At 66.1% G+C, this 20,959-nt stretch overlaps 6 protein-coding genes across 6 annotated transcripts; 3 read left to right on the forward strand and 3 right to left on the reverse strand.

The window, feature by feature from the left end:
- Positions 1-147: 147 nt before the first annotated feature.
- EMIHUDRAFT_452668 (hypothetical protein) lies at positions 148-8,297 on the reverse strand (the record flags this gene model as incomplete). Its single annotated transcript, XM_005762806.1, has 20 exons — positions 148-180; positions 268-566; positions 610-786; positions 949-1,030; positions 1,179-1,349; positions 1,837-1,977; positions 2,061-2,116; positions 3,409-3,493; positions 3,746-3,844; positions 4,207-4,305; positions 4,397-4,438; positions 4,555-4,639; positions 6,010-6,119; positions 6,272-6,301; positions 6,371-6,418; positions 6,885-6,931; positions 7,205-7,311; positions 7,468-7,591; positions 7,636-7,816; positions 7,863-8,297. The coding sequence occupies 20 exons, from the start codon at positions 8,295-8,297 to the stop codon at positions 148-150; spliced, it is 2,451 nt and encodes an 816-aa protein (XP_005762863.1).
- A 265-nt stretch (positions 8,298-8,562) lies between these two features.
- Positions 8,563-9,030, forward strand: EMIHUDRAFT_215637 (hypothetical protein; the record flags this gene model as incomplete). The annotated part of the gene is made up of 3 exons (XM_005762807.1): positions 8,563-8,776; positions 8,846-8,896; positions 8,966-9,030. 3 exons carry the CDS (start codon positions 8,563-8,565, stop codon positions 9,028-9,030), a joined length of 330 nt encoding a protein of 109 aa, XP_005762864.1.
- Positions 9,031-9,897: 867 nt separating this feature from the next.
- On the reverse strand, positions 9,898-12,127 carry EMIHUDRAFT_215638 (hypothetical protein; the record flags this gene model as incomplete). Its single annotated transcript, XM_005762808.1, has 9 exons — positions 9,898-9,926; positions 10,376-10,487; positions 10,562-10,641; positions 10,885-10,925; positions 11,040-11,191; positions 11,390-11,628; positions 11,707-11,769; positions 11,831-11,930; positions 12,020-12,127. The coding sequence occupies 9 exons, from the start codon at positions 12,125-12,127 to the stop codon at positions 9,898-9,900; spliced, it is 924 nt and encodes a 307-aa protein (XP_005762865.1).
- A 1,986-nt stretch (positions 12,128-14,113) lies between these two features.
- Positions 14,114-15,021, reverse strand: EMIHUDRAFT_452669 (hypothetical protein). Its single transcript, XM_005762809.1, has 3 exons — positions 14,953-15,021; positions 14,620-14,823; positions 14,114-14,535 (listed from the first exon to the last, which is right to left on the reverse strand). Exons 1-3 carry the CDS (start codon positions 15,013-15,015, stop codon positions 14,332-14,334), a joined length of 471 nt encoding a protein of 156 aa, XP_005762866.1. The 5' UTR covers positions 15,016-15,021; the 3' UTR covers positions 14,114-14,331.
- Positions 15,022-15,954: 933 nt separating this feature from the next.
- Positions 15,955-17,052, forward strand: EMIHUDRAFT_452670 (hypothetical protein; the record flags this gene model as incomplete). The annotated part of the gene is made up of 3 exons (XM_005762810.1): positions 15,955-16,515; positions 16,694-16,736; positions 16,874-17,052. Coding segments are annotated over exons 1-3 (705 nt in total), but the record flags the coding sequence as incomplete, so codon positions are not given.
- A 1,695-nt stretch (positions 17,053-18,747) lies between these two features.
- EMIHUDRAFT_215642 (hypothetical protein) lies at positions 18,748-20,800 on the forward strand (the record flags this gene model as incomplete). The annotated part of the gene is made up of 5 exons (XM_005762811.1): positions 18,748-19,389; positions 19,461-19,590; positions 19,772-20,092; positions 20,536-20,687; positions 20,768-20,800. 5 exons carry the CDS (start codon positions 18,748-18,750, stop codon positions 20,798-20,800), a joined length of 1,278 nt encoding a protein of 425 aa, XP_005762868.1.
- Positions 20,801-20,959: the final 159 nt, after the last annotated feature.

Raw genomic sequence — 20,959 nt, forward strand, 5'->3', positions numbered from 1 at the left:
CGCTGCTTGCAGCACCATGGCGATGGCGCGCTAAGACGTTCCTCTCGTCTTTTCCGCGCCCCCCCCGCGAGGCGCGCGAACCGCGATAGCCGATACAAATTGGCAAGGACCAAGGTACCATCCGTATTATTAACAACGAAGGCGCTCTCAAAAAGAATTCTTGCGCCGCTTGCACTCCGTCTAGCGCAAAAATAAGACTCTCAGCTTTTCAGAACACGTCGGAAGTGTCGTCCTACGGAGCTACACGCGGTCTCGCCTGCGCCACACCTCCACGCTGCCGGCGCGCCGGAGGCCCAGCTCGACGGTGCGGCGCGACTCGAGCGAGAGTGCCTCTGCGGCGAGCCCCTCGGGCGCGACGCGGCGCGGGTTGATCAGCACGAGCCTGCCGCCGCCGCGAAGCACCGCTGCGGACGCCGCGAAGAGGTCCGTGTAGAGCGCGCGCAGGTCCCGCACCTTGACGCGCTGCCCAAACGGAGGGTTGGAGACGACGAGGGAGACGCCGCCCAGCGCGAGCTCCGGTATCCGCTCGACGCCCTCGCGAAAGTCGACCTCTCTGAGGACGGCGCCTGTGCACGCCACCGCCCGCCGTGAAGAACAGACGCCGTTCACAGCCATAGCAGGAATCTGCCCCTCGGGTCGCGCCGACGCGATCGGCTAGCAGCTTGCGCCGCCGCGCCTCCGCGACGTTGGCGGTCGCCAGGCTGACGGCGGCGGGCGCCACGTCGGTCCCGACTAGCGTGCGGACAGCCGCGGGGCGGGCGATCGCCGCCTCGATCAGCATCGTGCCTGCCCACAGCGGCAAGTGTGAAGAGATGCGCGGCGGCAGAGCGCGCGCTGGCGGAGGGAAGGGGACCCGAGCCACAAAAGGGGTCCCAGACCACCCCCTCCGCCGCGTCGCCGGCCAGCCCCGCCTGTTCACAGCTACAGCTGTGAAAGGCCGCCGCCCACGCCCCTCCGCCGCGCCCTCTCCAGCCAGCCGCGCCATCGCCGCCGCCAGCGGCGGGTGCACTCCCGCGTAGTGCTGGCCCGTCTGGTAGAGCGTGCGCGGTGACGGCGCCACGCGCGGCCGCAGCTCGACCCACCAGCGCCCCCCTCCCTCCTCCGCCCCGCCCTCCGCCCCGCCCTCCGCCCCGCCCCTCGCAGCGGCGCCGGTGCAGACATGCACGCTCCACGCCTACATGCTGAAGTACGCCAGCCTCGGGGCGGGAGTACGCGTGCTGTGCGGAGTACTCGGAGCACCGCGTGGATACGAGGGAGGGAGGGTAGAAGTGAATGCAGTTGAGTCCGTGTCCTCTCCAGCGCTGGTTGGAATACACGAATCCGTGTTCCGCGTCTACAGCCCGCTGCTCCTGCTCACGAGATACGGGGAGATACGGGGGGAGATATGGGGAGAGATTCCGCTTCTAGAGCCCGCTGCTCCTGCTCACGAGATACGGGGAGATACGGGGGGAGATATGGGGAGAGATTCCGCTTCTAGAGCCCGCTGCTCCTGCTCACGAGATACGGGGAGATACGGGGGGAGATATGGGGAGAGATTCCGCTTCTAGGGCTCCACGCCGGCCTCGTCCCATCGTTGAGGAGGCGCGGGTTAAGCTCGAAGGCCCGCCTCGCGACGGCGGCGATGTCGAGCGGCGGCAGCGGCGGCGGAGGCTGCGACAGCCGGTAGCGCGGCACGCCCCGCGTCAGCGCCTCCACCAGCGCCTCGCTCTCTGTCGACGCAATCGCCCGTGCGACGTGCTCTGCGGCGGATGAGGCCGCGCCGTCCCCGCTCGCCGCCTCCCACCCCTCCCCCCCGCCCTCCCCCGCCTCCCACCCCTCCCCCCCGCCCTCACCGACCCCGCCGCCGCCCCGCCCGACCTCGAAGCCCAGCGTGTCGAAGCGGCGGAGGCGGTACGCCTCCTCCAGCCGCCACGCCCTCCTAGCCGCCGCCACCAGCCCGCCGCGCCTCACCCGCACCACGCGGAAGAGGTCCCCCGCCTGTGAACTAACCGCGTGATTACTTGCTCACTAGTCACAAAGGACTTGGCCGCGGAAGAGAGGTCCCCCGCCCGCGACTCCACCTCCTCCGCCAGCAGACCCTCGAGGCCGGCGCGGCAGCGGAGGTGCACGCGCAACCCTTCCAGGCGCGGGACGGCGCGCTTCAGAACCACTCCGCTCGGCTCCGCCTCCCGCGCCGCCCGCGCGCGCGCGCCCTGCAGATCGAAGCCTTCCGCGGCCGCGGCGTCGGCGGCGGCGGCGAGAGTGGCAGCGCCTCCGACCTTGTCGAGCGCCGCGAGGAGGTGCTTCCTATTAATTGGTGTTAATTAGTGTTGATTAGTATCAATTAGAGAGCGCCGCGAGGAGGTGCTTCCTCTCTCGCGCGCGCTCCGTGCGCTCCAGCAGCGCCAGCAGCGCCTCCTCCGCCGCCTCGCCGCCCCCTAGCTTGGGGAGGGCCGCGATGGCGTACCTGGTTGATGCACAGGGAGCGGCGTGAAGACTAGAGGCGTGAAGAGGCGCGAAGAGGCGCGAAGAGGCGCGAACAGGCGTGGAGAGGCAGACTATAGCTCTGTGAACACCGGCTACTCGGCCTTAGCCGCCGGTACGTCAACAGTGCGATAGCCAAGTATCGCACTGTTGGGTCCCGATGGTGTCGTGAAGAGGCGTGAAGAGGCGCGAAGAGGCGCAAAGAGGCGTGGAGAGGCGTGAAGAGGCGCGAAGAGGCGCGAAGAGGCGCGAACAGGCGTGAAGAGACGTGAACAGGCGTGGAGAGGCGCAGAGACGCCGCGGGAGGGAGCCAGGTGTCGCACGCCAGGGGGCGCAGGTCCGAGGGCGCGGGTGCGCGGTTGCGGTTGCGTGTGCGTGTGCGTGTGCGTGTGCGTGCGCGTGTGCGGGCGTGGAATGGGTGGGTGTGGGTGAGGGGGTGGAATGGGTGGGTGTGGGTGAGGGGGTGGAATGGGTGGGTGTGGGTGAGGGGGTGGAATGGGTGGGTGTGGGTGAGGGGGAGTGTGGGTGGGGTCGCATACCTCCGGATCCGCTCGGACGGGTCCTCGAGCAGCCGCTCCATCCACCCCGCAGCTCGCGCTCGCTCGTCCTCGCCTCGGCTCGACGCCTGGTCAGCGCTGCGGCGTCGGACCCCCCCCCCCCTCCCCCTCTGTCACGTTCTCGCTTTTTCTGTGCGTGTGCGTGCGTGCGTGTGCGTGCGTGTGTGTGTGCGTGTGTGTGCGTGTGCGTGCGTGCGTGCGTGTGTGTGTGTGTGTGTGTGTGTGTGTGTGTGTGTGTGTGTGTGTGTGTGTCATCTCTTCCTTGCCGCCTTGACGCCGAGAGCTCGCACGAGCGGCGCGTGAGCCTCGCGCTCTTCCAGCCCCATCCCCTCGAAGGCGGGCACCTGTTCACAGCTGGAGGGTGTGCAGGTGTGAACAGCAGCCCCACCCCCTCGCCAGTCAAACAGCCACGCCTCCTCCCGCCACAGCCGCGCCGCAGACCGCTTGCGCAGCGCCTTGTACAGCGCGTCCGCCTCGGCGCGGCGGGAGGAGGCGGAGGCCTCTCTCTCCGCCGACTGAGCCACGCCCTGCCCTCGCCTCCCCGCCTCCTCCCCCGCCTCCCCCCCCGCCTCCCCCCCCGCCTCCCCCCCCGCCTCCCCCCCCGCCTCCTCCACCCCCGAACCCGCCCCCGCACTCGCCACAATCGCTTCCGCCCCCACCCCCGTTCCCGCCTCCTCCCCCGCCTCCTCCTCTGCCACACTCTCCCCCGGACCCGCAGCGCCGACCTCCTTCCGATACCATAGCACCGTCATCGGCCGCGGCAGGCTCCGCGCGGCTTCGCGCCGCTCGAGGGCGAAGCCGAGGCTCTCGTACAGCCGGCACGCCTAGCCTCGGCGGATCTCGCGTGATCTCGGCTGATCTCGAGGGGGAAAGCCGAAGCTCTCTCGGACAGATTGGCGCGCCGCCAGCATCCTCTCTTCCAGCGTGCTCAGCGTGACCGCCGCCGCGCCCGCCGCCCGCGCCTCCTCCAGCGCCGCCGCGCAGCACGCACGCGCCAGGCCGCGCCTGTATACGCAGGGAATGGGCCGTTGGGGGGAGGAGGACTGGTCAGCGCCGCGCACGCGCCAGAGCGGCGCCGTCGGTGCGACGGCGCCGTCGAGACAGAGCAGAGCCGCCACTCGCCGGCCTCGCCTAGTTTTAACTCTCAGAGTATCTGCTTAATAATTAAGGAGGAGTCGGCCGCCACTCGCCGCCCCTCGCCCCCCTCCGCACGCGCCACGCCCGCCGACGCGACCACCTCGCCGCCCGCCTCGGCGACAAAGTGGGCGCTGGCGGCGAAGGAGGCCTGTTCACAGCGAGGGAGTGTGAAGAGACGCCCTTCCTTCTTCTCGGCGAGGCGGAGGCTGGCGAGTGGAGGAGGCCGCGTCGCGCAGCACGCCAAAGTCGGCCGGCACGTCCCTCTCCTGCGCCTCGAGCTCCTGCTCACAGATGCGGCTGTGAAGAGACGCTGTTCACAGCCGGCACGCCCCTCTCCTGCGCCTCGAGCTCCTGCTCACAGATGCGGCTGTGAAGAGACGCTGTTCACAGCCGGCACGCCCCTCTCCTGCGCCTCGAGCTCCTCGGGCTCATCGGCGCTCAGGGAGAGGTGGTTCGAAACCACGAGCCGCTCGATCGCACGCCTAATCTCGGGTCATCTCAAGTCATCTCGGGGCGATCTGGTTCCAAACCACGAGCCGCTCGATCGCACGCCTAATCTCGGGTCATCTCAAGTCATCTCGGGGCGATCTGGTTCCAAACCACGAGCCGCTCGATCGCACGCCTAATCTCGGGTCATCTCAAGTCATCTCGGGGCGATCTGGTTCCAAACCACGAGCCGCTCGATCGCACGCCTAATCTCGGGTCATCTCAAGTCATCTCGGGGCGATCTGGTTCCAAACCACGAGCCGCTCGATCGCACGCCGGTCAGCGGCCGTGGCGCGGCGCAGCACCGGGACTGAGACCGAGGCGCTGCCGCCGCCGCCCCCGCCGCCGTCCGCCGCCGCCTCCTCCGCCTCCGCCTCCTCCGCCGCCGCCTCCGCCGCTTCCTCCTCCTCCTCTGCCACCGCCACCGCCTCCGCACGCACACCCGCACTCGCACCCGCACCCGCCTCCGCCGCCGCCTCCGCCGCTGCCGCCTTCACCTTCGCCGCCACCTCCTCTGCGTCCGTCCTCGGCCCGCCGCCGCCATCCTCTCCTCCCTCCTCTCTTCCCTCCTCTCCGCCCTCCTCTCCTCCCTCCTCTCCTCCCTCCTCTCTTCCCTCCTCTCCTCCCTCCTCTCCGCCCTCCTCTCCGCCCTCCTCTCCGCCCCGCAGCCGCCGCGCGGAGCCGTAGGCGGAGGCAGGCCCCCACCCTGGCATCGCAAGCGGCGGAGCCACCGAGCCGCGGTGCGGGTGCAGGCAGAGCTTGAGCACCTGCGACCAGCAGGAAGGTGTGGGGGAGAGAGCCCCCCCCCCCCCCCCCCTGTCCTGGTGGGGGGGCAAGCAGAACTTGCGCACGAGAGAGTAGCGCGGCGTGTCCCCGGCCGCGGCGGCGGGGGCGGTGACGGCGTGGGAAATGTCCTGGTCCATCAAGAGCAGGCGGCCCGGCGCAGGAGGAACCGCGAGGACCTACCCTCGGACAATCTCCGCTGATCTCGGCTGTATCTTGGCTGATCTCGGCTGATCTCGGCTGATCTCGGCTGATCTCCGCTGATCTGGGCTGATCTCGGCTGATCTCCGCTGCATCTCCGCTGTATCTCGGCTGATCTCGCGGCACTGCGAGGGCCTCCCCAGTCGGTGGGTCGAGGCAGCGCGTCTGCGCGCCCCACTCCGGCCACCTGTTCACAGCAGGAGGTGTGAAGAGGGTCGAGGCAGCGCGTCTGCGCGCCCCACTCCGGCCACCTGTTCACAGCAGGAGGTGTGAAGAGGGTCGAGGCAGCGCGTCTGCGCGCCCCACTCCGGCCACCTGTCACAGCAGGAGGTGTGAAGAGGGCCGAGGCAGCGCGTCTGCGCGCCCCACTCCGGCTCTCCACCGCCACTCGGGAGAGAGGTAGACGAGCGCTGTCACGAAGCGCGGCTTGCCAGGCGACCGGTTGGGGTAGCGGCCGAAGCAGTCTGTCCACGGCGAAGGTGGAAGCAGCGCCTGCGTCCAGACTGGGCGGACCACTCATTGAGCAACCATGCGGTCCGTGCGGTGGGAGAGGGCGGCAGAGGCGCCTAGTCAATCACTAAAACGTGAGACTGTGTATGAGCGATCGATTAGGCAGGTCCGTGCGGGGAGGGCGGCGGCGGCGCCGGGTCAGCGTCGATGTGCCAGCCGTACGCCTGTTCACAGCTGCTCGCGGCGTGAAGAGACGCCGTTCACGGGCCGGCGCCGCTGGCCCAGCCATCCACCGCCTCGCCATCGGACGACACCGGCGCGTTCGCCGCGAGAGGCGTCACCTGTTTCACAGCAGCAGGTGTGAAGAGACGCCGTTCACAGCGTGAGGGGCTGCTCAAAGCCTTTGCCCGCGAGCGGCGGTCACGCAAAAGACACACCCCCGGGTCAAGATCGCACGGACAGTCGAGAACGGGCAGACAGAGAGACAGAGATCGACTAGTCAGACAGGCAGCGCCGAGATCGACTAGTCAGACAGGCAGGCAGAGAGCGACTAGTCAGACAGGCAGGCAGAGATCGACTAGTCAGACAGGCAGGCAGAGAGCGACTAGTCAGACAGGCAGGCAGAGAGCGACTAGTCAGACAGGCAGACAGAGATCGACTAGTCAGACAGGCAGGCAGAGAGCGACTAGTCAGACAGGCAGGCAGAGAGCGACTAGTCAGACAGGCAGACAGAGATCGACTAGTCAGACAGGCAGGCAGAGAGCGACTAGTCAGACAGGCAGCGACGAGTCCCACGGAAGCGCTCACCTCTGGGCCAAAAGCCGCCTTCGGCATGCGGCAGACGTCGACGCCGCCTCCTGTTCACAGCTGCACACTGTGAAGAGGCGCCGTCCACGGCTGTGGCAGGAGTGGCGACAGCGCCGGCGGGCAAGCGTGCTCCGCTCCATCTCCGCTCTATCTCCGCTCGATCTCCGCTCGATCTCCGCTCTATCTCGGCTCGATCTCCGCTCGATCTCCGCTCTATCTCGGCTCGTTCTCCGCTTGATCTCCGCTCTATCTCGGCTCGATCTCCGCTCGATCTCCGCTCTATCTCGGCTCGTTCTCCGCTCGATCTCCGCTCTATCCGCCTCCTCCACTCGCGGCGTCGACGGCGCGCAAGTATGCCCCGACTCGCGCCTCCAGCTCCGCCACCGCCGGTGGCGTGTCTCGCCCCTCAGCGCAGAGCGCGGCCAGCCTGCGCGCTGAACACGCCAACCTCAGGGCGGGAAGACGGTATTGTGCGGTGTCTTCAGAGCTCCGCGTGAACACGAGGGATGCGAAGAGCGCGAATACAGTTGAATACGGCCGAGTACAGCGGAGTGCGTGTCCTCTCGAGCGCTAGTTGGAGTACAAGAGTCCAGGTCCCGCTTCTAGCGCGGCCAGCCGTGCCGGCCGCAAGCCGACGCCGCTGCTCGCCGGCCCGCCGGACAGGGTGTCCGAGAAGGAGCCATCGCACCAGTAGTCTGGGTCGGCGCCTGGTGACACAACAACCGCACCGGTGAAGACCAGTCCTAGAGACAGAGCCGTGGCTGCCAGGAGTAGTCTGGGTCGGCGCCATTCTCCGGCGGCCACGAAGGGCCGTGCAGGAGCGAGAGGAGGCCGGCCCGCAGCTTCTCGTCGACGAGGCCGTCCACCGCCACCAGGCTCGACACGTCCCACCGCCCGCCGACAGCCGCGCCGTCGAGCACCGCATGCAGCGCCTAATCTCGGGTGATCTCGCGTGATCTCGGGTGATCTCGAGGTCACTCCGACGAGCACCGCATGCAGCGCCGGAGTGACGTCAGAGAGAGCCCAGCCGGGGCTTGGCCGCCGCCGGAGAGGCTCGCGAAGCCCGAACGCCTCGATGTCGGCATGCACTGCCCTCTCGACGGCGTCGGCGGCTCCCTCTGCCGTCTGCGGCTCGGTGGTCACTGCGACAAAGACCGGCGACGGCGGATGCGGCTCGTGCGCGACAGCATCGAGCGCCGCTACGATGTGGTGTCGGAGCGTCTCGTCCTCGTCATCCTCGCCGCTGATGAGGAGGGAGCGGCGAGGCGAGTCAAACTGGACGGCACGGAGCGGGCGGCCGTCTCCAGCCGCCTCGCGCAGTGCAGTCGTCGCTGCTGACCGCTCAGATATGCTGAGCGACTTGGAGACGAAGAGGCGAAGCGCCGGAGCGGCGAGGAGAGGCAGGAGTAGCATCGGGAGAATGGCAGTGGACAGGCCCGCGAGGTTGTGAGCGGCGCGAACCAGAAAAAAGAATTCCGCCGGCGCGGTGGAGCACGAGTTTCCATCCCTCGTTTGGCGTGTCTGTTTTCTTTCTTTCTTTACGAGTTTTACTGCGAGCACAGCACTACGAGGACGGACTTGTACATTTACCAGGGCGTGATTGGGGACCTGCCCTGCATCGGCGACACCAAGATCTTTCTTTGCCGGTGTGCCGTCGGACCCCTCGGGGGTGGGGCGCATGGGGGCGTTTGTCGCTTGCGGCAACACGCTGCCACGCGCCCGCGAGACGGTTCTGGGCGTGGAGGGCGGGGACAGGGGAGGGAGGGTGGGGATGTGGGACCCGCGGACGGGGACCGGGACGGTCGAGGCTGTCAAGGGCCAGTACACGGACGCAGAGGGGAAGTGCCGCGTGGAGGCGCTGCTCTTCGAGGAGTTCGGCGCAATGAGCGGGGGTGGAGGAGCTGCTGATGCGGGTGGCTAAGGTGGCGGGCCGGAAGCTCACGTGGTGGCAGTACGACCAGACATCGTGGTCGGCGCGCGAATGGATGCCGTTTGCGCTGCAGCGACTGTCGGTGCAGCTCTGGACGGCGCTCGCGGACGAGGCACAGCGCGCCATTGGTGCGGCGTCGCGCGACCGCGAGGGACCGCGGGGGGGGCTAGCGGGATGGGGGGCTCTAAGGGGAAGGGAGCGGGGGGCGCCCAGTAGGGCGCCGGCGCCCCAGCGTAGAGGGCCGTGTGTAGCCCTCTTTTTGGTATAACAAAAAGGATTCCATCTGCCGCCGATGTCAAAAGCATCCAGGATTTTCTCGACAAAGTTCATTCGAGTGCCGACGACGGTTTGGGCAGCGGCGGTAGACCGCTCCTTGGTCCAGACGCTCAGATCGGAGCCTCCTACTTTTGCGCAGCCGCTGAGACCGCACAAGCGACGAGAAGCCCCTTTAGTCAGGTAATTTCAACGACTTGGCATACGGAGATCTTGCCGTACGTGCGAGACGTGCTGATGAACAACTCGGAGGCGATTGGCAAGGTTGCTCAAGAGTGGAGAAGGTGCCTCGCAGCAATCGAAGGCGGAGGGGGAGGAGGCAGAGCCAGAGGAGGCAGAGCCAGAGGAGGCAGAGGCGGAGGAGTCGGAGGCGGAGGAAGGGGAAGAGGAGGAAACGGAAAAGATAACTGAGGAGATCCCCCAGAGGTTGGTTGCTGTTTTTATGAGTGACAGAGGCAGCGCACACTCGATATCTTAGCATCTCGCGATATCTTAGCCGTACTTTTATGGGGCGACGCAACACGCATGTGCTTGCCATGGAGCCGGAGCAGACGGCATCGGCCGCCGAGGGAACGTTGGGAAGAGGCACGAGGAGGGCGACGACCTCGACCGACTATGGAGGACCCGTCGCCAGACGACGCAGGGCAGAAGACGGTGAGGCGGAGCAGACGCGCAGGGCGAGACGAGGGAGGGAGCAGGACTTTGCGGAGATCAACAGGAGGATGTACGAAGAGATTAGGAGCAGCAGGGACCCGAGGGACCATGTGGAAGACGGCTAGTGCTAGTCCCCCACCGGGAGGACGACCCCGGCTAGTCGCCGACCACACCCACAAAGAACCCTGCACAAAGATCGCAAGGGCGGGGGCCTGTTCCTTTTTACCCATCTCACAGTAGAGAGGTGTCCGTATTTATTTATTTATTTATGTGCTTGCCAGGACCAAATTTCATTGAGATTTATGTTACACGGCACAAAAACAGGAGGAAGTATAATGACACTCCCACAGTGCTCCGTGGAAGTGCAAACTGTTCAAGGAAAATAACTAAAGCCCGGCGAGCACTGGTAGGCGAGTGCGCCAGGCTCCGCGTCTGGCGCTGCCCGCACAGCGGAGCTTCCTTGGGCATCTAGACTGAGCAAATGGCGGCGGCGTCCTTGAGCAGCCTCCTCCAGCCAACCCCTTCGCCCCCATGACTAGCTCTCAAAGCAGGAGACGAAGAGCGGGAAGGGCGCGCACAGCGAGCCGGCCGCCTTCGATGGGAGGAACGGGCGCGTGAGGGACGCGACGCGGACGTGTCGTGGACGCGCCGGCGCCCGCCTTTGAGTTGAGCCTGCCCTCAACCATTGTGTCGCTGCCCTGCAGCGGCGCGCCGCCGCAGAACTGCTGCTTCAGAAAGGCGGCCACCTGACGCTCGCAGCTCCAGGAGTGAAGAGAGCCTGCTCACAGCTGGGGGTGCGGCCGGAAGGTGGTCATCACACCGGTGCGCTGCTCACGGCGTCGACGTCGTCGGCGAGCGCAAAGTGGCGTGACGCGCCGTACAGCGGACTTCCGTAGCAGTCTGCGACGAGGAAGGCGCCCCACGACGTGGTCGCCTACAGCCGCGGTGCAGCCGCGATGTAGGAGGTGTGGCCGAGGAGATAAGGCGCCTCCGACGTGGCTTTGCCCGGGTGACGGGCGTGCTGAGGTCAAGCGCCGACTCCTTGATGGTGACGAGCGTGCCTGCGTGTGCATGGATCACAGGCAGGCCGCCGTGGGACGCGCCTCTTCGCGGGTCAGAGCTGTGTAGCAGAAAGGAGCACACCCCGCTCGCCGAGGATGTCAGCAGCGCGGGACACGCCGCTCCTGATTAGGAAGACACAGGGCGTGGGAAGATTAGTCAGGGAGGCAAGTCAGTTCCGAGATATCCCGCGAGTATTGTCTTCACTACCAGTACTCCGCATCTAGGGTCGCCAGCACCGGAGCATGTCGTTCTCCGAGCTAAGGACGAACGCCGGCACCGCCGACTGGCGTAACGCCTGGCCTGTCCCGCAAGGGCCGACGGGCGTGTCGGAGCAGAGGAAGCATTGCCCGCCGGTGATCGGCTGGAGGCAGCAGTTCCACGCAATGACCTAATGAATCAGGAGTGAGGCGTCTGTAATTAATTAGTTCCACGCGATGTATGGCCTTGGTCGTGGCCGCGGGTGTGAAGAGAGGCAGAGCTCCCACGAGGATGCGGTGGCGGCGTCGAGGCCATTATACGGCGGACTGGGCCATGGGTGGCTCGACCTAGGGTACACACATCTCAACGCGTCTCGGCTATGTCTTACGTTTGCGGCGGGCACGAGGATGGAGGGGGAGAGGAGGAGCAGGGCCTTGGTCTCGCTCGGAAGGCGCGCCTGCGCGTTGATTGCCTCGGCCGCCCCCATGCTGAAGCCCGCCATGGCCACCTTGGAGAGGTCGGCGCGCTCCATCCACTGGTTCTGGTCGTCCTTGGCATACGACAGCGCGAGCGCCAGGTTGGAGCCGTCCGTGGTGACCGCGCTGCAGGAGACAAAGTTGAGGAAGCCTAGTCGCGGCAATTGCTGGAGCTCCAACAAACAGGCACTCAGGATGCACCTTGAGAAATAGGTCTGGCGGCGGAAACCGAGAATGCCGAGAGCGCCGCACTGCTGGTCGTCCGACCGGTCGGGCGCGATCACCAGGAAGCCTAGGCGAAGGACACCAGTCAGACGCACCGCAGTGCAGGGTCGACCGGGCACGGCCGCGACAGCCTTCAGCGGCGATGCGCTCCAGGAAGGGCGCGTGGCCGTCGCTGCTGTGGCCGTACCCGCTCTGGAACAGCAGCACGGGCAGCTTTCCCGACGAGTCCTTTGGCGGCGACGGAGCGGCGGTGACGGGAAGGCGCGGTGGGAAGCAGCGTGACTGGAATGCGGTTGGCGCGCCTTGGGCGCCCACACGGCAAAGGTTGTCTTGGTGCCCGGGACCGGAGTCTCGGTGTGGTAGAACTCGACGCGGGGGTCCGGCTCGCGCAGCATCGTGTAGGAGGACGGCGTCGTGGCGGCCATGGGGCTCGGGACAATCGCCGGTGTGTGGGGCGGTTTCTATCTATACCCGGTACCCGGGTACAGGGCGGCGAAAGAATTCTTAGGAGACAAGCCTCTCTCACAGCACACTGGCACGACAAGGGCGCGGACTGGCGCGGACTGGCACACACACCGGCTCACCACCGGAGCCGCCTAAGCGACTCCGTTAAGAACGGCAATGCACTCCGCACCATGCACAATGCCACTCTCCCCGCACGCTAGCTCGTTCACCGTCTGCCACGCCACGGCGGTGTGGAGGACGACAGACAAGCGCTGCATCTGCAGCCCGTGCCAGTTCTTGGTGGTCCATGTGACCTCGTCCAGGTGCTGAGCGTGCGAAAGTTTGTTGCTCAGCTGGTTCGCCGCCTCCCTCAGGGTGCTGCGAACCTCCTTTCCAAAGCCTCCGAAAGCCTCAAAATCAAACAAACGTAGATCGCAATGCTGCTCCCGCGCAAAGCGGTAATCGCCATCCAGCTGCTGGAGCTTTCCGTTGGGGGCATCCTCCTCCTCCCCCTCCTCCCCCTCCTCCTCGGCCTCCTCCTCCTCCCCCGCCACCGCCGCTGCCGTCGCTCCCGACGGAGACCACTTGCCGCGCCCTTTGACCAACTTGAGCATCCCGGTCTCCGTGTTGCCAAAACGTACATAGGCCCCCTTCCAGCCGAGCTCTCCGTCGCCGGCCGTGTCCTTGCCCTGGCTCGCAAGCGAGCTCGTGAGCTTCAAATCGGCAACAAGGCGCCTGTGCCCCCTGCCGATGTTTGCCGCCGCCACGTCAGGTTGTTTTGGATTACTGTAACTGAGGTGTGCAGTCGGCTCCATCTCGATGGTCATGCCCCACGCCGAGCGGAGGCATTTGATCAAACGTTTGAGTAGGAATTTGTGTCTCGTAGCATGCTTTGACCGAGGGTTAACCATCGCGGCGTCGCCAAGGACGTCGTGTAGCTGGCCGCTGGGTGCCCTCTTGCCTGCCTCCACCGCCTGGCAGGCGACATCAAGGGGGAGCCCAAGGCGGCGCTGGACGGTGACGCGCATCGCCCAGGACTCCATCTTCATATCATCACGCATGGGGATGGCGTTGAGGAAGGCGCCGGCCCCTGGTTGGCTGACGGCGACAAAACGGATCGCCTCTCGCCAGCATTTGTGGTTCTTGCGTCTTACTCGACGGTTACGTCGAAAGTCCGCAGTCACGTCCAGTCGACATCCTCTTGCTCCCTGCGGCATGTGCCTCCTCGCGACGGCGCTCGAGTCGATGCTGCTCGGCGTCTCCAATCTGAACGGCCTCGTTGGCATGCAGCTCAGCCTCGTGCCCTCAAGCGGCAAAGCAATCACGGTGGAAGCATAGATGCGAGAAGGCGGTGAACGGGGAACGCACGCGCGCATGAGACTGAGCTGCCATGTAGGTGGCCGCCGGGGTCGCGTGCGGTTTGCCAGGGTGTACGCCTCCGCTGCCGGTGCGGAATTCAAGCGTGTTGTCGGGAAGAACTCGTTGCAGTACACCAGGGGTCGGGAGGCAGGAGACGAAGACGTGTAGTTGCGGAGACTTTCTGTCTTCGGCAGTGATTCCACGGCAGATCGCACGTCTCCATCACTGAAGATCTTGATGAGGACTGCGTCTCGGGACGGCAGTCGGCACGGCAAGTGGGTGAGAACAAACAAGGCAGGAGGGGGGCAGGGGCTGTTTCGAGAGCTCACTTGCGAGGTGCGTCGGCTTCGACAGTCCAAGTCTCGCCGGCTTTCCGTCATGCTGTGCGACCACTGCGCGACCTTGTTGTACACGTCCGCAGTCTGCTACTACCTAGCTAAAGTCTAGCTTGATCGTTGATGCGGTCACGTGCGACGTGGTCGTGGACCTCCGAGTCCGACGTCCCGAATCGTCGTCCCCGAGTGACATGCGTGAGCCGCCATCTCTTCTGTTAAGTGTTATGAAGGACGCCATCTGCGAAGCAAAAGTATTCAACGAGTCGTGCCAAATTCGCGAGTCGTGTGTCGAGAGGGGAGCTACACACACAAAACACACATGAACTAGCTGGACGTGTGTGCGGCGCGCGGTTATGTAGTGGACGCACACGGGTGCGCGGCCGACGTACACTGTGATCAACACCCGTAATTAGCGCGTGGTGTCGGGTCGGGACGCCGGAAGGGCGGCGTGGCGCACCGCAAGTGCTCACCACACGCCGTGTCAAGTCCACCTACGACGCGTCGCCGTCGGCGATGCCGTCGCCGTCGGCATCCGCCATTGAGACGGCGGTGCCGGCCTTGACGCGCGACCACGCTGTCTTCAGGTTGTGGTACATGGGCTTTGTGTTCCACGTCGTGATGTTCATCTCGCCCGTGTCCTTGTCCGCGGCGTGGACCACCACCGTCCCGCGGCAGCAGCAGCAGCACGCGCTCGCCTGCGGTGCATTTCGCCCGGGGCCGTGTGTGGTTCTACAACCGAGGCGTCGAGAGAGTACACAGAGCTATAGTCCGCCGCTCGCCTGGTACGAGAGATCCGTCACGCGGCGGAGGTCGAGCGTCCTCTCCGTCGTCCCGCAGCAGCCAGACTGCTTGTCGATGCGCAGCGTGGTGACGGTCCACGAGGTGGCGCTGCAGCAGAGAGCCGCCAGGCAGCAGCACGGGACTGGGCACACATCGACCCAGGTCTTGTCCTCCCACAGCACCAGCTCGCCGTGCACGAGCGCCTGTGCGGTCCGGGTGCGGACGGCTGAACATTTTCCCATGTACGAGCAGAGCGTGGAGTGCGCAGGGTTGATCAGAGCGGAACTTTATCATGAACCTTATCATAATGTATCACAAGCAAGCATGCATGCCTGGCCGTCCTTCCTTGTACGCGCCGGCGTCGCCGGCACCGGGGCGATCGTGGGATTATCCATTCCCAACAAGCGGGTCACCAGGACAAGGTGTGCAAGTCAGCGTGCGGGGGCAGAGGGAGAAATCGTGCCGGCAGAAAAAAAAGCGTGATCCTCTCCTCCCCATCGGGCCGCGCAAGAAAGAAAGAAAAAAGTACCGAATTCTCTCTTTACCGCGCGTTTTCCATGGCTAACCTCTCGTCGCCCGGCTGCTCCCTTTCCCCGTCACCCGCCGCGCCCTCGCCCGGCCGCCTCACCGCGCACGGAGCGCTCGGCTGCTCGCCGCCGCCGCCGCGCGTCCCGCGCCGCCACGCTTGCCCCCTCTCCTGACGCGCACCCCGCGCAGACGGCGCTCCGGGACAGCAGCGACCGCGCGCGCGGTCGCTGCTCCGCCCCTCCGTCGTTGCGCCGCTGCCGCCGCGCCCCCCTCGCCGACTGTTTCCCGCCGTACTCGAGTATGGTGTGCGGTGCGCGCACGCGCAGCGCACACAGCAGCCTCCCCACCCCCCTAGGCCCACCCCCCTACCCACCCCGTCGCGCCGCCGCCGCCGCCCCCGCTACCGCCGCCGCCCCCGTTGTAGGTGTTTGGGAGTGCGACTTGCCGCTCGTGATCTGAACTGGAGAGGGGGGGGGGGGGGGTTCGGCCTTGAGAGCGTACGGGTGGTCTCACCGCGCCAGAGGCTCTGCCTCTCCTCTCGGGGATTGAACTGAGGGATAGGGGCGGGGATCCTCCCTCTTCCCGCCATCGATGCCGGGGCTCAACCAATCCGGAGAGGTCATAACCAATATACATACATCCTCCCGGCTTCATCGGCGGGCGTCTGGGGGTGTGTCGTCAACTGGCCGGTGGTCTTTCAGTGTGGTGGGGTGGGTTTCGTGACCGTTCATCGTCGATGCCGCCTTCTTACGAGAATGGGTACCCTCCCCGAAAAAATCGCAGACAAAGGAGCCAAATCGCCTCCACCACCCCGTACACGATCGCCGACGATCGCACGCAAATCGCCAAGCCTACCACCCGCGACACAACCCGACAGCTTACACATGCCCATCCGCTGGTCCGTCGCCGGCAAGTCCGGCGCCGCGGCCGCCGTCGTGCACCTCCCGCACGGCGCGCGCATAAAGGCGGAGCCTGACGCGCTCATCACCATGTCTGGCGGGGTGGAGGTCGGCGCGTGTATGGACGGCGGTTTCGTCGGCGGCCTCTTGCGGTCGGCGCTCGGCGGCGAGTCGCTCTTCTCGCAGACTCTCTCCGCCAGCCGCTCGGACGGCGAGGTGGTGCTCGGCGCGACCGATGTCGGCGACATCGAGCTCGTGCGGCTGCAGCCTCACGCGCCGCTTCTGCTGAGCAAGGGCGCGTTTCTCGCGGCGGACGAGGCGGTGGAGGTGTCCACCTCGACGCAGCGGACGGTGGGCGGCGCCCTCTTCTCGGGCTCGGGCCTCTTTGTCCTGCGGGCGAGCGGGCAGGGCACGCTGGCGCTCGCCGCCCACGGCGCAATCATGAGCTACACGCTCGAGCCTGGAGAGGTGCCATCGCGCACCCGCACACCCGCGCTGCGGAGCACACCCATCTTCGCGTGCCGCCGCCCACCGCGTGCCGCATTGTCCGTCCTGTTCGTCCTGCCGCCGCCATGCCACCGCCCTGCTGCCGCCCTGCCGCCGCCCTGCCGCCGCCCACCGTGTGCCGCATTGCCGCGCCCGGCAGGTGCGCGCCGTCGACAACGGCCACCTCGTCGGCTGGACGGAAGGCACTTGATGAATAGTTAATCGTTAGCAATCAGTCGCGAATGAAGCACCACCCTCCTCGGCTGGGCGGAAGGCATTCACGCTCAAGAACTAATGAAACGCCACCACAGTCAAGACTAATTAAACCACCTCACGGAAGGCATGCCGCTGGAGATGCGGCTCGCGGGCGGCGCGGGCCGCGGCTCGCTCCTCTCCACCGCCTTCTCGTCCGCAGCCTCGGGCGAGGGCCTGGTGTGCTCCGTTCACCGTGCGTCCACGACACGTCCACGACATGTCGACGACACGTCCACAGGCGAGGGCCTGATGTGCTTCTTTCACGGGCCCGGCGAGCTATGGATCGCCCGGCCCTAGATGCTGGGCGCAGAGGTCCGTGTGCTCCAACGAGCTCTCGAGAGGGCACGTAGTTCCGCCGTATTCAGCCCGGGTCGCAGCGGCATTCACGGCGTTCGCAGCTCTCGTCTTCACAGCCTCGGTGTATTCACGCGGTAGGCTGCAGAGCCACAAGCCGCCGCCGCCGCCCGACGCAAGGGGCGGCCGCCGGCGGTCGGGCGGGGAGGGGGGCGTGCTGGGCTCCCTCGTCGGCTGCTGCCTCCTCCTGCTCGTCCTCGGCGCGTTCGCCGCCGCCCTCGGCTTCGCCTTCGTCTACGTGCCACGCCACGGCGGCCGGTGGGTGCAAACCTCGCCAGGGCAGTACTCGCTCGCGTGGGACGCCCCGCCGCAGCCCCGCTCGTCGCTGCCCTCGTCGCAGCCCACGCACGCTCGGTACCCGCCACAGCAGTACACCGAGGGGAGAGGCCGTCGGAAGTACGACGAGCTGTGAGAGAATACTGCCGTGAGAGAGGTGGGCGTGGGATCTTCCGTGTGTCCCGTTTTGCTATAGTGAACCAAACAATTATAGTTCAAGTGTAACTCACTCCCAGTCTTTTGAGCACACTCTGAAAGCCGCAGTATATATCGAAAAGACGGAGGAGCAACGAGCTCCCTGGCGTGCGAGCCAAAAAGATACTCCCCCTGAGCCCTGTCAGGGTGTGTGCGGCAAAATTGATGCGGCCTGGCTCACGCTGCAGGGACCGAAAGGTCGCCGACCTGATCACGGCTGCCGGCGCCTCGGCGCCGGCCGACGCCGTGTTCGGCGGCAGGTTTGCGACGGGCGAGACGCCCCGCCCAACGACCTCCGCCTCCGAGGCGGACAAGGGGAGCGTGGCCAGTACTGCTATGTATACGTACCGCCCTACATGCACCCGTGTGTCCTGCCTATGCATTGGCAGGGTTAGACGTCGCGCGAATGCATAGTCCATAGCGTGTCTTATGCAATACGTCACCACCACCACCCCACCACCACCACCACCGCATCCCCCCACGTACTTTTAGCTTACTGGGAGAAAAGAGAGAGGGGGTTGTGTTCTCTAGGCCCCTAAGGGCCCTACGCGCGGCGTGAGAGCTCGGAAGCGAGCTTTGCACGGCGATCGAGGATGGCACGGTTCACCCCCTTCACCGAAGCGATGGAGATGCGTTCCGCGTGGTGTGACACAAATGTGAAATGAGAGGCGGGAGTGGGGAGGGTAGCTACGCGGTACGCGGTGCGGTCAACGCCCGAGCGTTGAGCCTTGCGCGCAAGGCGGTTGATCTTTGCAACTGCTGGCGGCGAGAAGCCGCCGCCGAATGTCTCGTGGAGAAGCAGGTTGAACTTGTTTCGTTTGGTGAAGATCCCATCATGGTAGTGGCCACGCTGTGACTTGACGTAGCCTTGGCCGGTGGTGTGGTCGAACGCCCGTTGACCAGGTAGGTGGATTGTCCAAAATACGTCAGCCTCGCACGCCTAGCGCTAGGTCTGACACCCGACCGCCCCCCCCTCCCTAATATTAGCCGGTAGGAGCACATTTTGGCCGGCTAATGTTAGGGAGGGGAGGCCGAAAAACGCATACTTTTGTCCACGTACCAGGGTTAAGAATTCTTTGTGTTATTTTTGTCGTTCTGGGGTTCCGCGAACTTGCACGGCGGTACACAAGCCAAATGTCCGCCCGGACCGCCTACCTCCTCTGGTCGCCCGGCTTTGCTCGCGCTCTGGTCATCTCCACAGCCGCAGAGCTAGCGGTCCTCGGCGCGGTGAACACGGTTCCTGCCCTCCAGTTGCTCGCGGAAGACATGGTAGCTGCGGCGCAGCTGGCACTCCTCGAGGGAGCGCACGCCTTGCACTGGTGGTCGGCGATCGCTATGCTCGCGAGCGCCTGCTGTGTGCTTCAGATCATCCTCACAGCGCTCTCGCTCGGCTGCAGCGGCCTCAACGCCCTCCTCGGCCCTGTCCGGCCGCCGCTCCTGGCCGCGATACTGCTGCTGCAGGCGGGCAACTGGCACAGCGTTGTGACGAGAAAGCCGGAAAACGCGCGCCTGGTCGCTCTCGGCACCGCAATCTCCGTGCTCATCTCCTTGTCCCCCGAGATCACGGAGCGCTTGCGCCGTCGCCCTCAGCGAGGGGGCGCGGCGGAGCGCGCGGCGGACGGCGCCACAGAGGTCTCGCTGAGGGTCGCAAAGGTGAGCTGCTCTGTGTGCGAGGGAAAGGTGCGGTCCGTTGCCGAGGCGCACACCGCGGTGCTCCGATGCGATGTCGACATCGACCGCTCGCTCGCGAAGCTGAAAGTCGACGCCGCCGGAGAGGTTGCCGTGGCCGCGGTGACGGCCGAGGTCTCCTGTGAACGGCGTCTCTTCACACCTGCAGCTGTGAACAGGCTGCCGTGGCCGCGGTGACGGCCGAGGTCGCCGCCTCGCTCGACGCGGCCGGATACCCCGTCACGAGCGGTGGCCGCGAGGCAACCGGTGGCGGCACGGAATGCGAGCGAGCCGCCGTGCGCAAGCCGGGTGGTGGAATGCGGGACGCGCAGCTTGGCGCCGTCGTCGGCGGGCTGCTCGGCTCGTCCTGCTGCGCCGTCCGGCTCCTGTGAACGGCGTCTCTTCACACCTGCAGCTGTGAGCAGGCTCGTCCTGCTGCGCCGTCCGGCTCCTGTGAACGGCGTCTCTTCACACCTGCAGCTGTGAGCAGGCTCGTCCTGCTGCGCCGTCCAGCTGACGATCAATGCGCTCGCGCCGCTCGGTATCAACCTGCTGGCCCCTCTCGGCCTGCAGGGCTGCGCTGGGTTCAACACCTTTTTGGGCCCGCTGCGCCCGTTCGTTCGCGGCGCGACGGCGACGTTCTTCGCGGTGCGGTGGGCCAGCGCGGGCCATGGCCAGCCGAAGAGAGCGCTGGTGGTGGCGACCGTGCTGGCGGCGCTGCTCACTTACATGCCCGAGATGCTCCTCTTCGCCGGCGCCACAGCGCTCGCGCCGCCCACCGACGGGGCGTACTACCTCGACGTCGCCGTGGGTACGCTCCGCTCCGCTCGGCCTGCAGGCCCTCCCGCCCCCTCCCACGCCCTCGCCCGCGGCCGCAGGCAGTATGGGGTGCGAGGCGTGCCAGCACCACGTGCGCCGCGTCCTGCTCGGCTCGTCGGGCTAGAAGCGGAATGCGTGTTCTTGTCTCCCAACCAGCGACCGAGAGGGCCTCGTAATCCGCCGTAGTCACCCGTATTCCTCTGTATTCACTGTACTCCTCTCCGTTGTATTCACGCGGTGCTCTGAATACGCTGCACAATACCGTCTTCCCGCCCTGAAGATGGCGTATTCAGCGCGTAGGCTCCTCGGGCGTGGTCGACGCGCGGGTGGCTGTGAACGGCGTCTCTTCACACCTGCAGCTGTGAACAGGCTCCTCGGGCGTGGTCGATGCGCTGGTGCGGCGTGTATTTCTTCATAGCATGTATTTCTGTTTAGGCTCCTCGGGCGTGGTCGACGCGCTGGTGGCGGGCACAGAGGAGCAAGGCGTCGCCCGCATGCTCGTGCAACCACGCTGGGGGCTCGACCTCGCCGCCATCGCGAGGCGGGTCAACGACTCGGGGTTCGAGATGGACGAGGCGGCTGCCAAGGTGGCGGACGCCGGCGCGCCGCTGGGGCCGCCGTCGCCCCGCGCGTAAACGGTGGCTGGCGTCTACGAGGTTGAAGTGAGGTCAAGAACAGTCGGGCCAGCGACAGGCATTAGCACGGGTGGTATGCGAGAGAGAGATTTTGTTTTTTGGTATGCGTAAACGGGTGGTGTTGTGAGTGTGAGTGAGTTTGTGTGTGTGTGTTTGTATGTATCTGTGTATTTTTCTTGGTTTGGACGGCCGTTCAATCACGACCTACGTCGTCCTGCTGTACA

The sequence above is a fragment of the Emiliania huxleyi genome, assembly GCF_000372725.1.
Source record: "Emiliania huxleyi CCMP1516 unplaced genomic scaffold EMIHUscaffold_66, whole genome shotgun sequence".
Lineage (NCBI taxonomy): Eukaryota > Haptophyta > Isochrysidales > Noelaerhabdaceae > Emiliania > Emiliania huxleyi.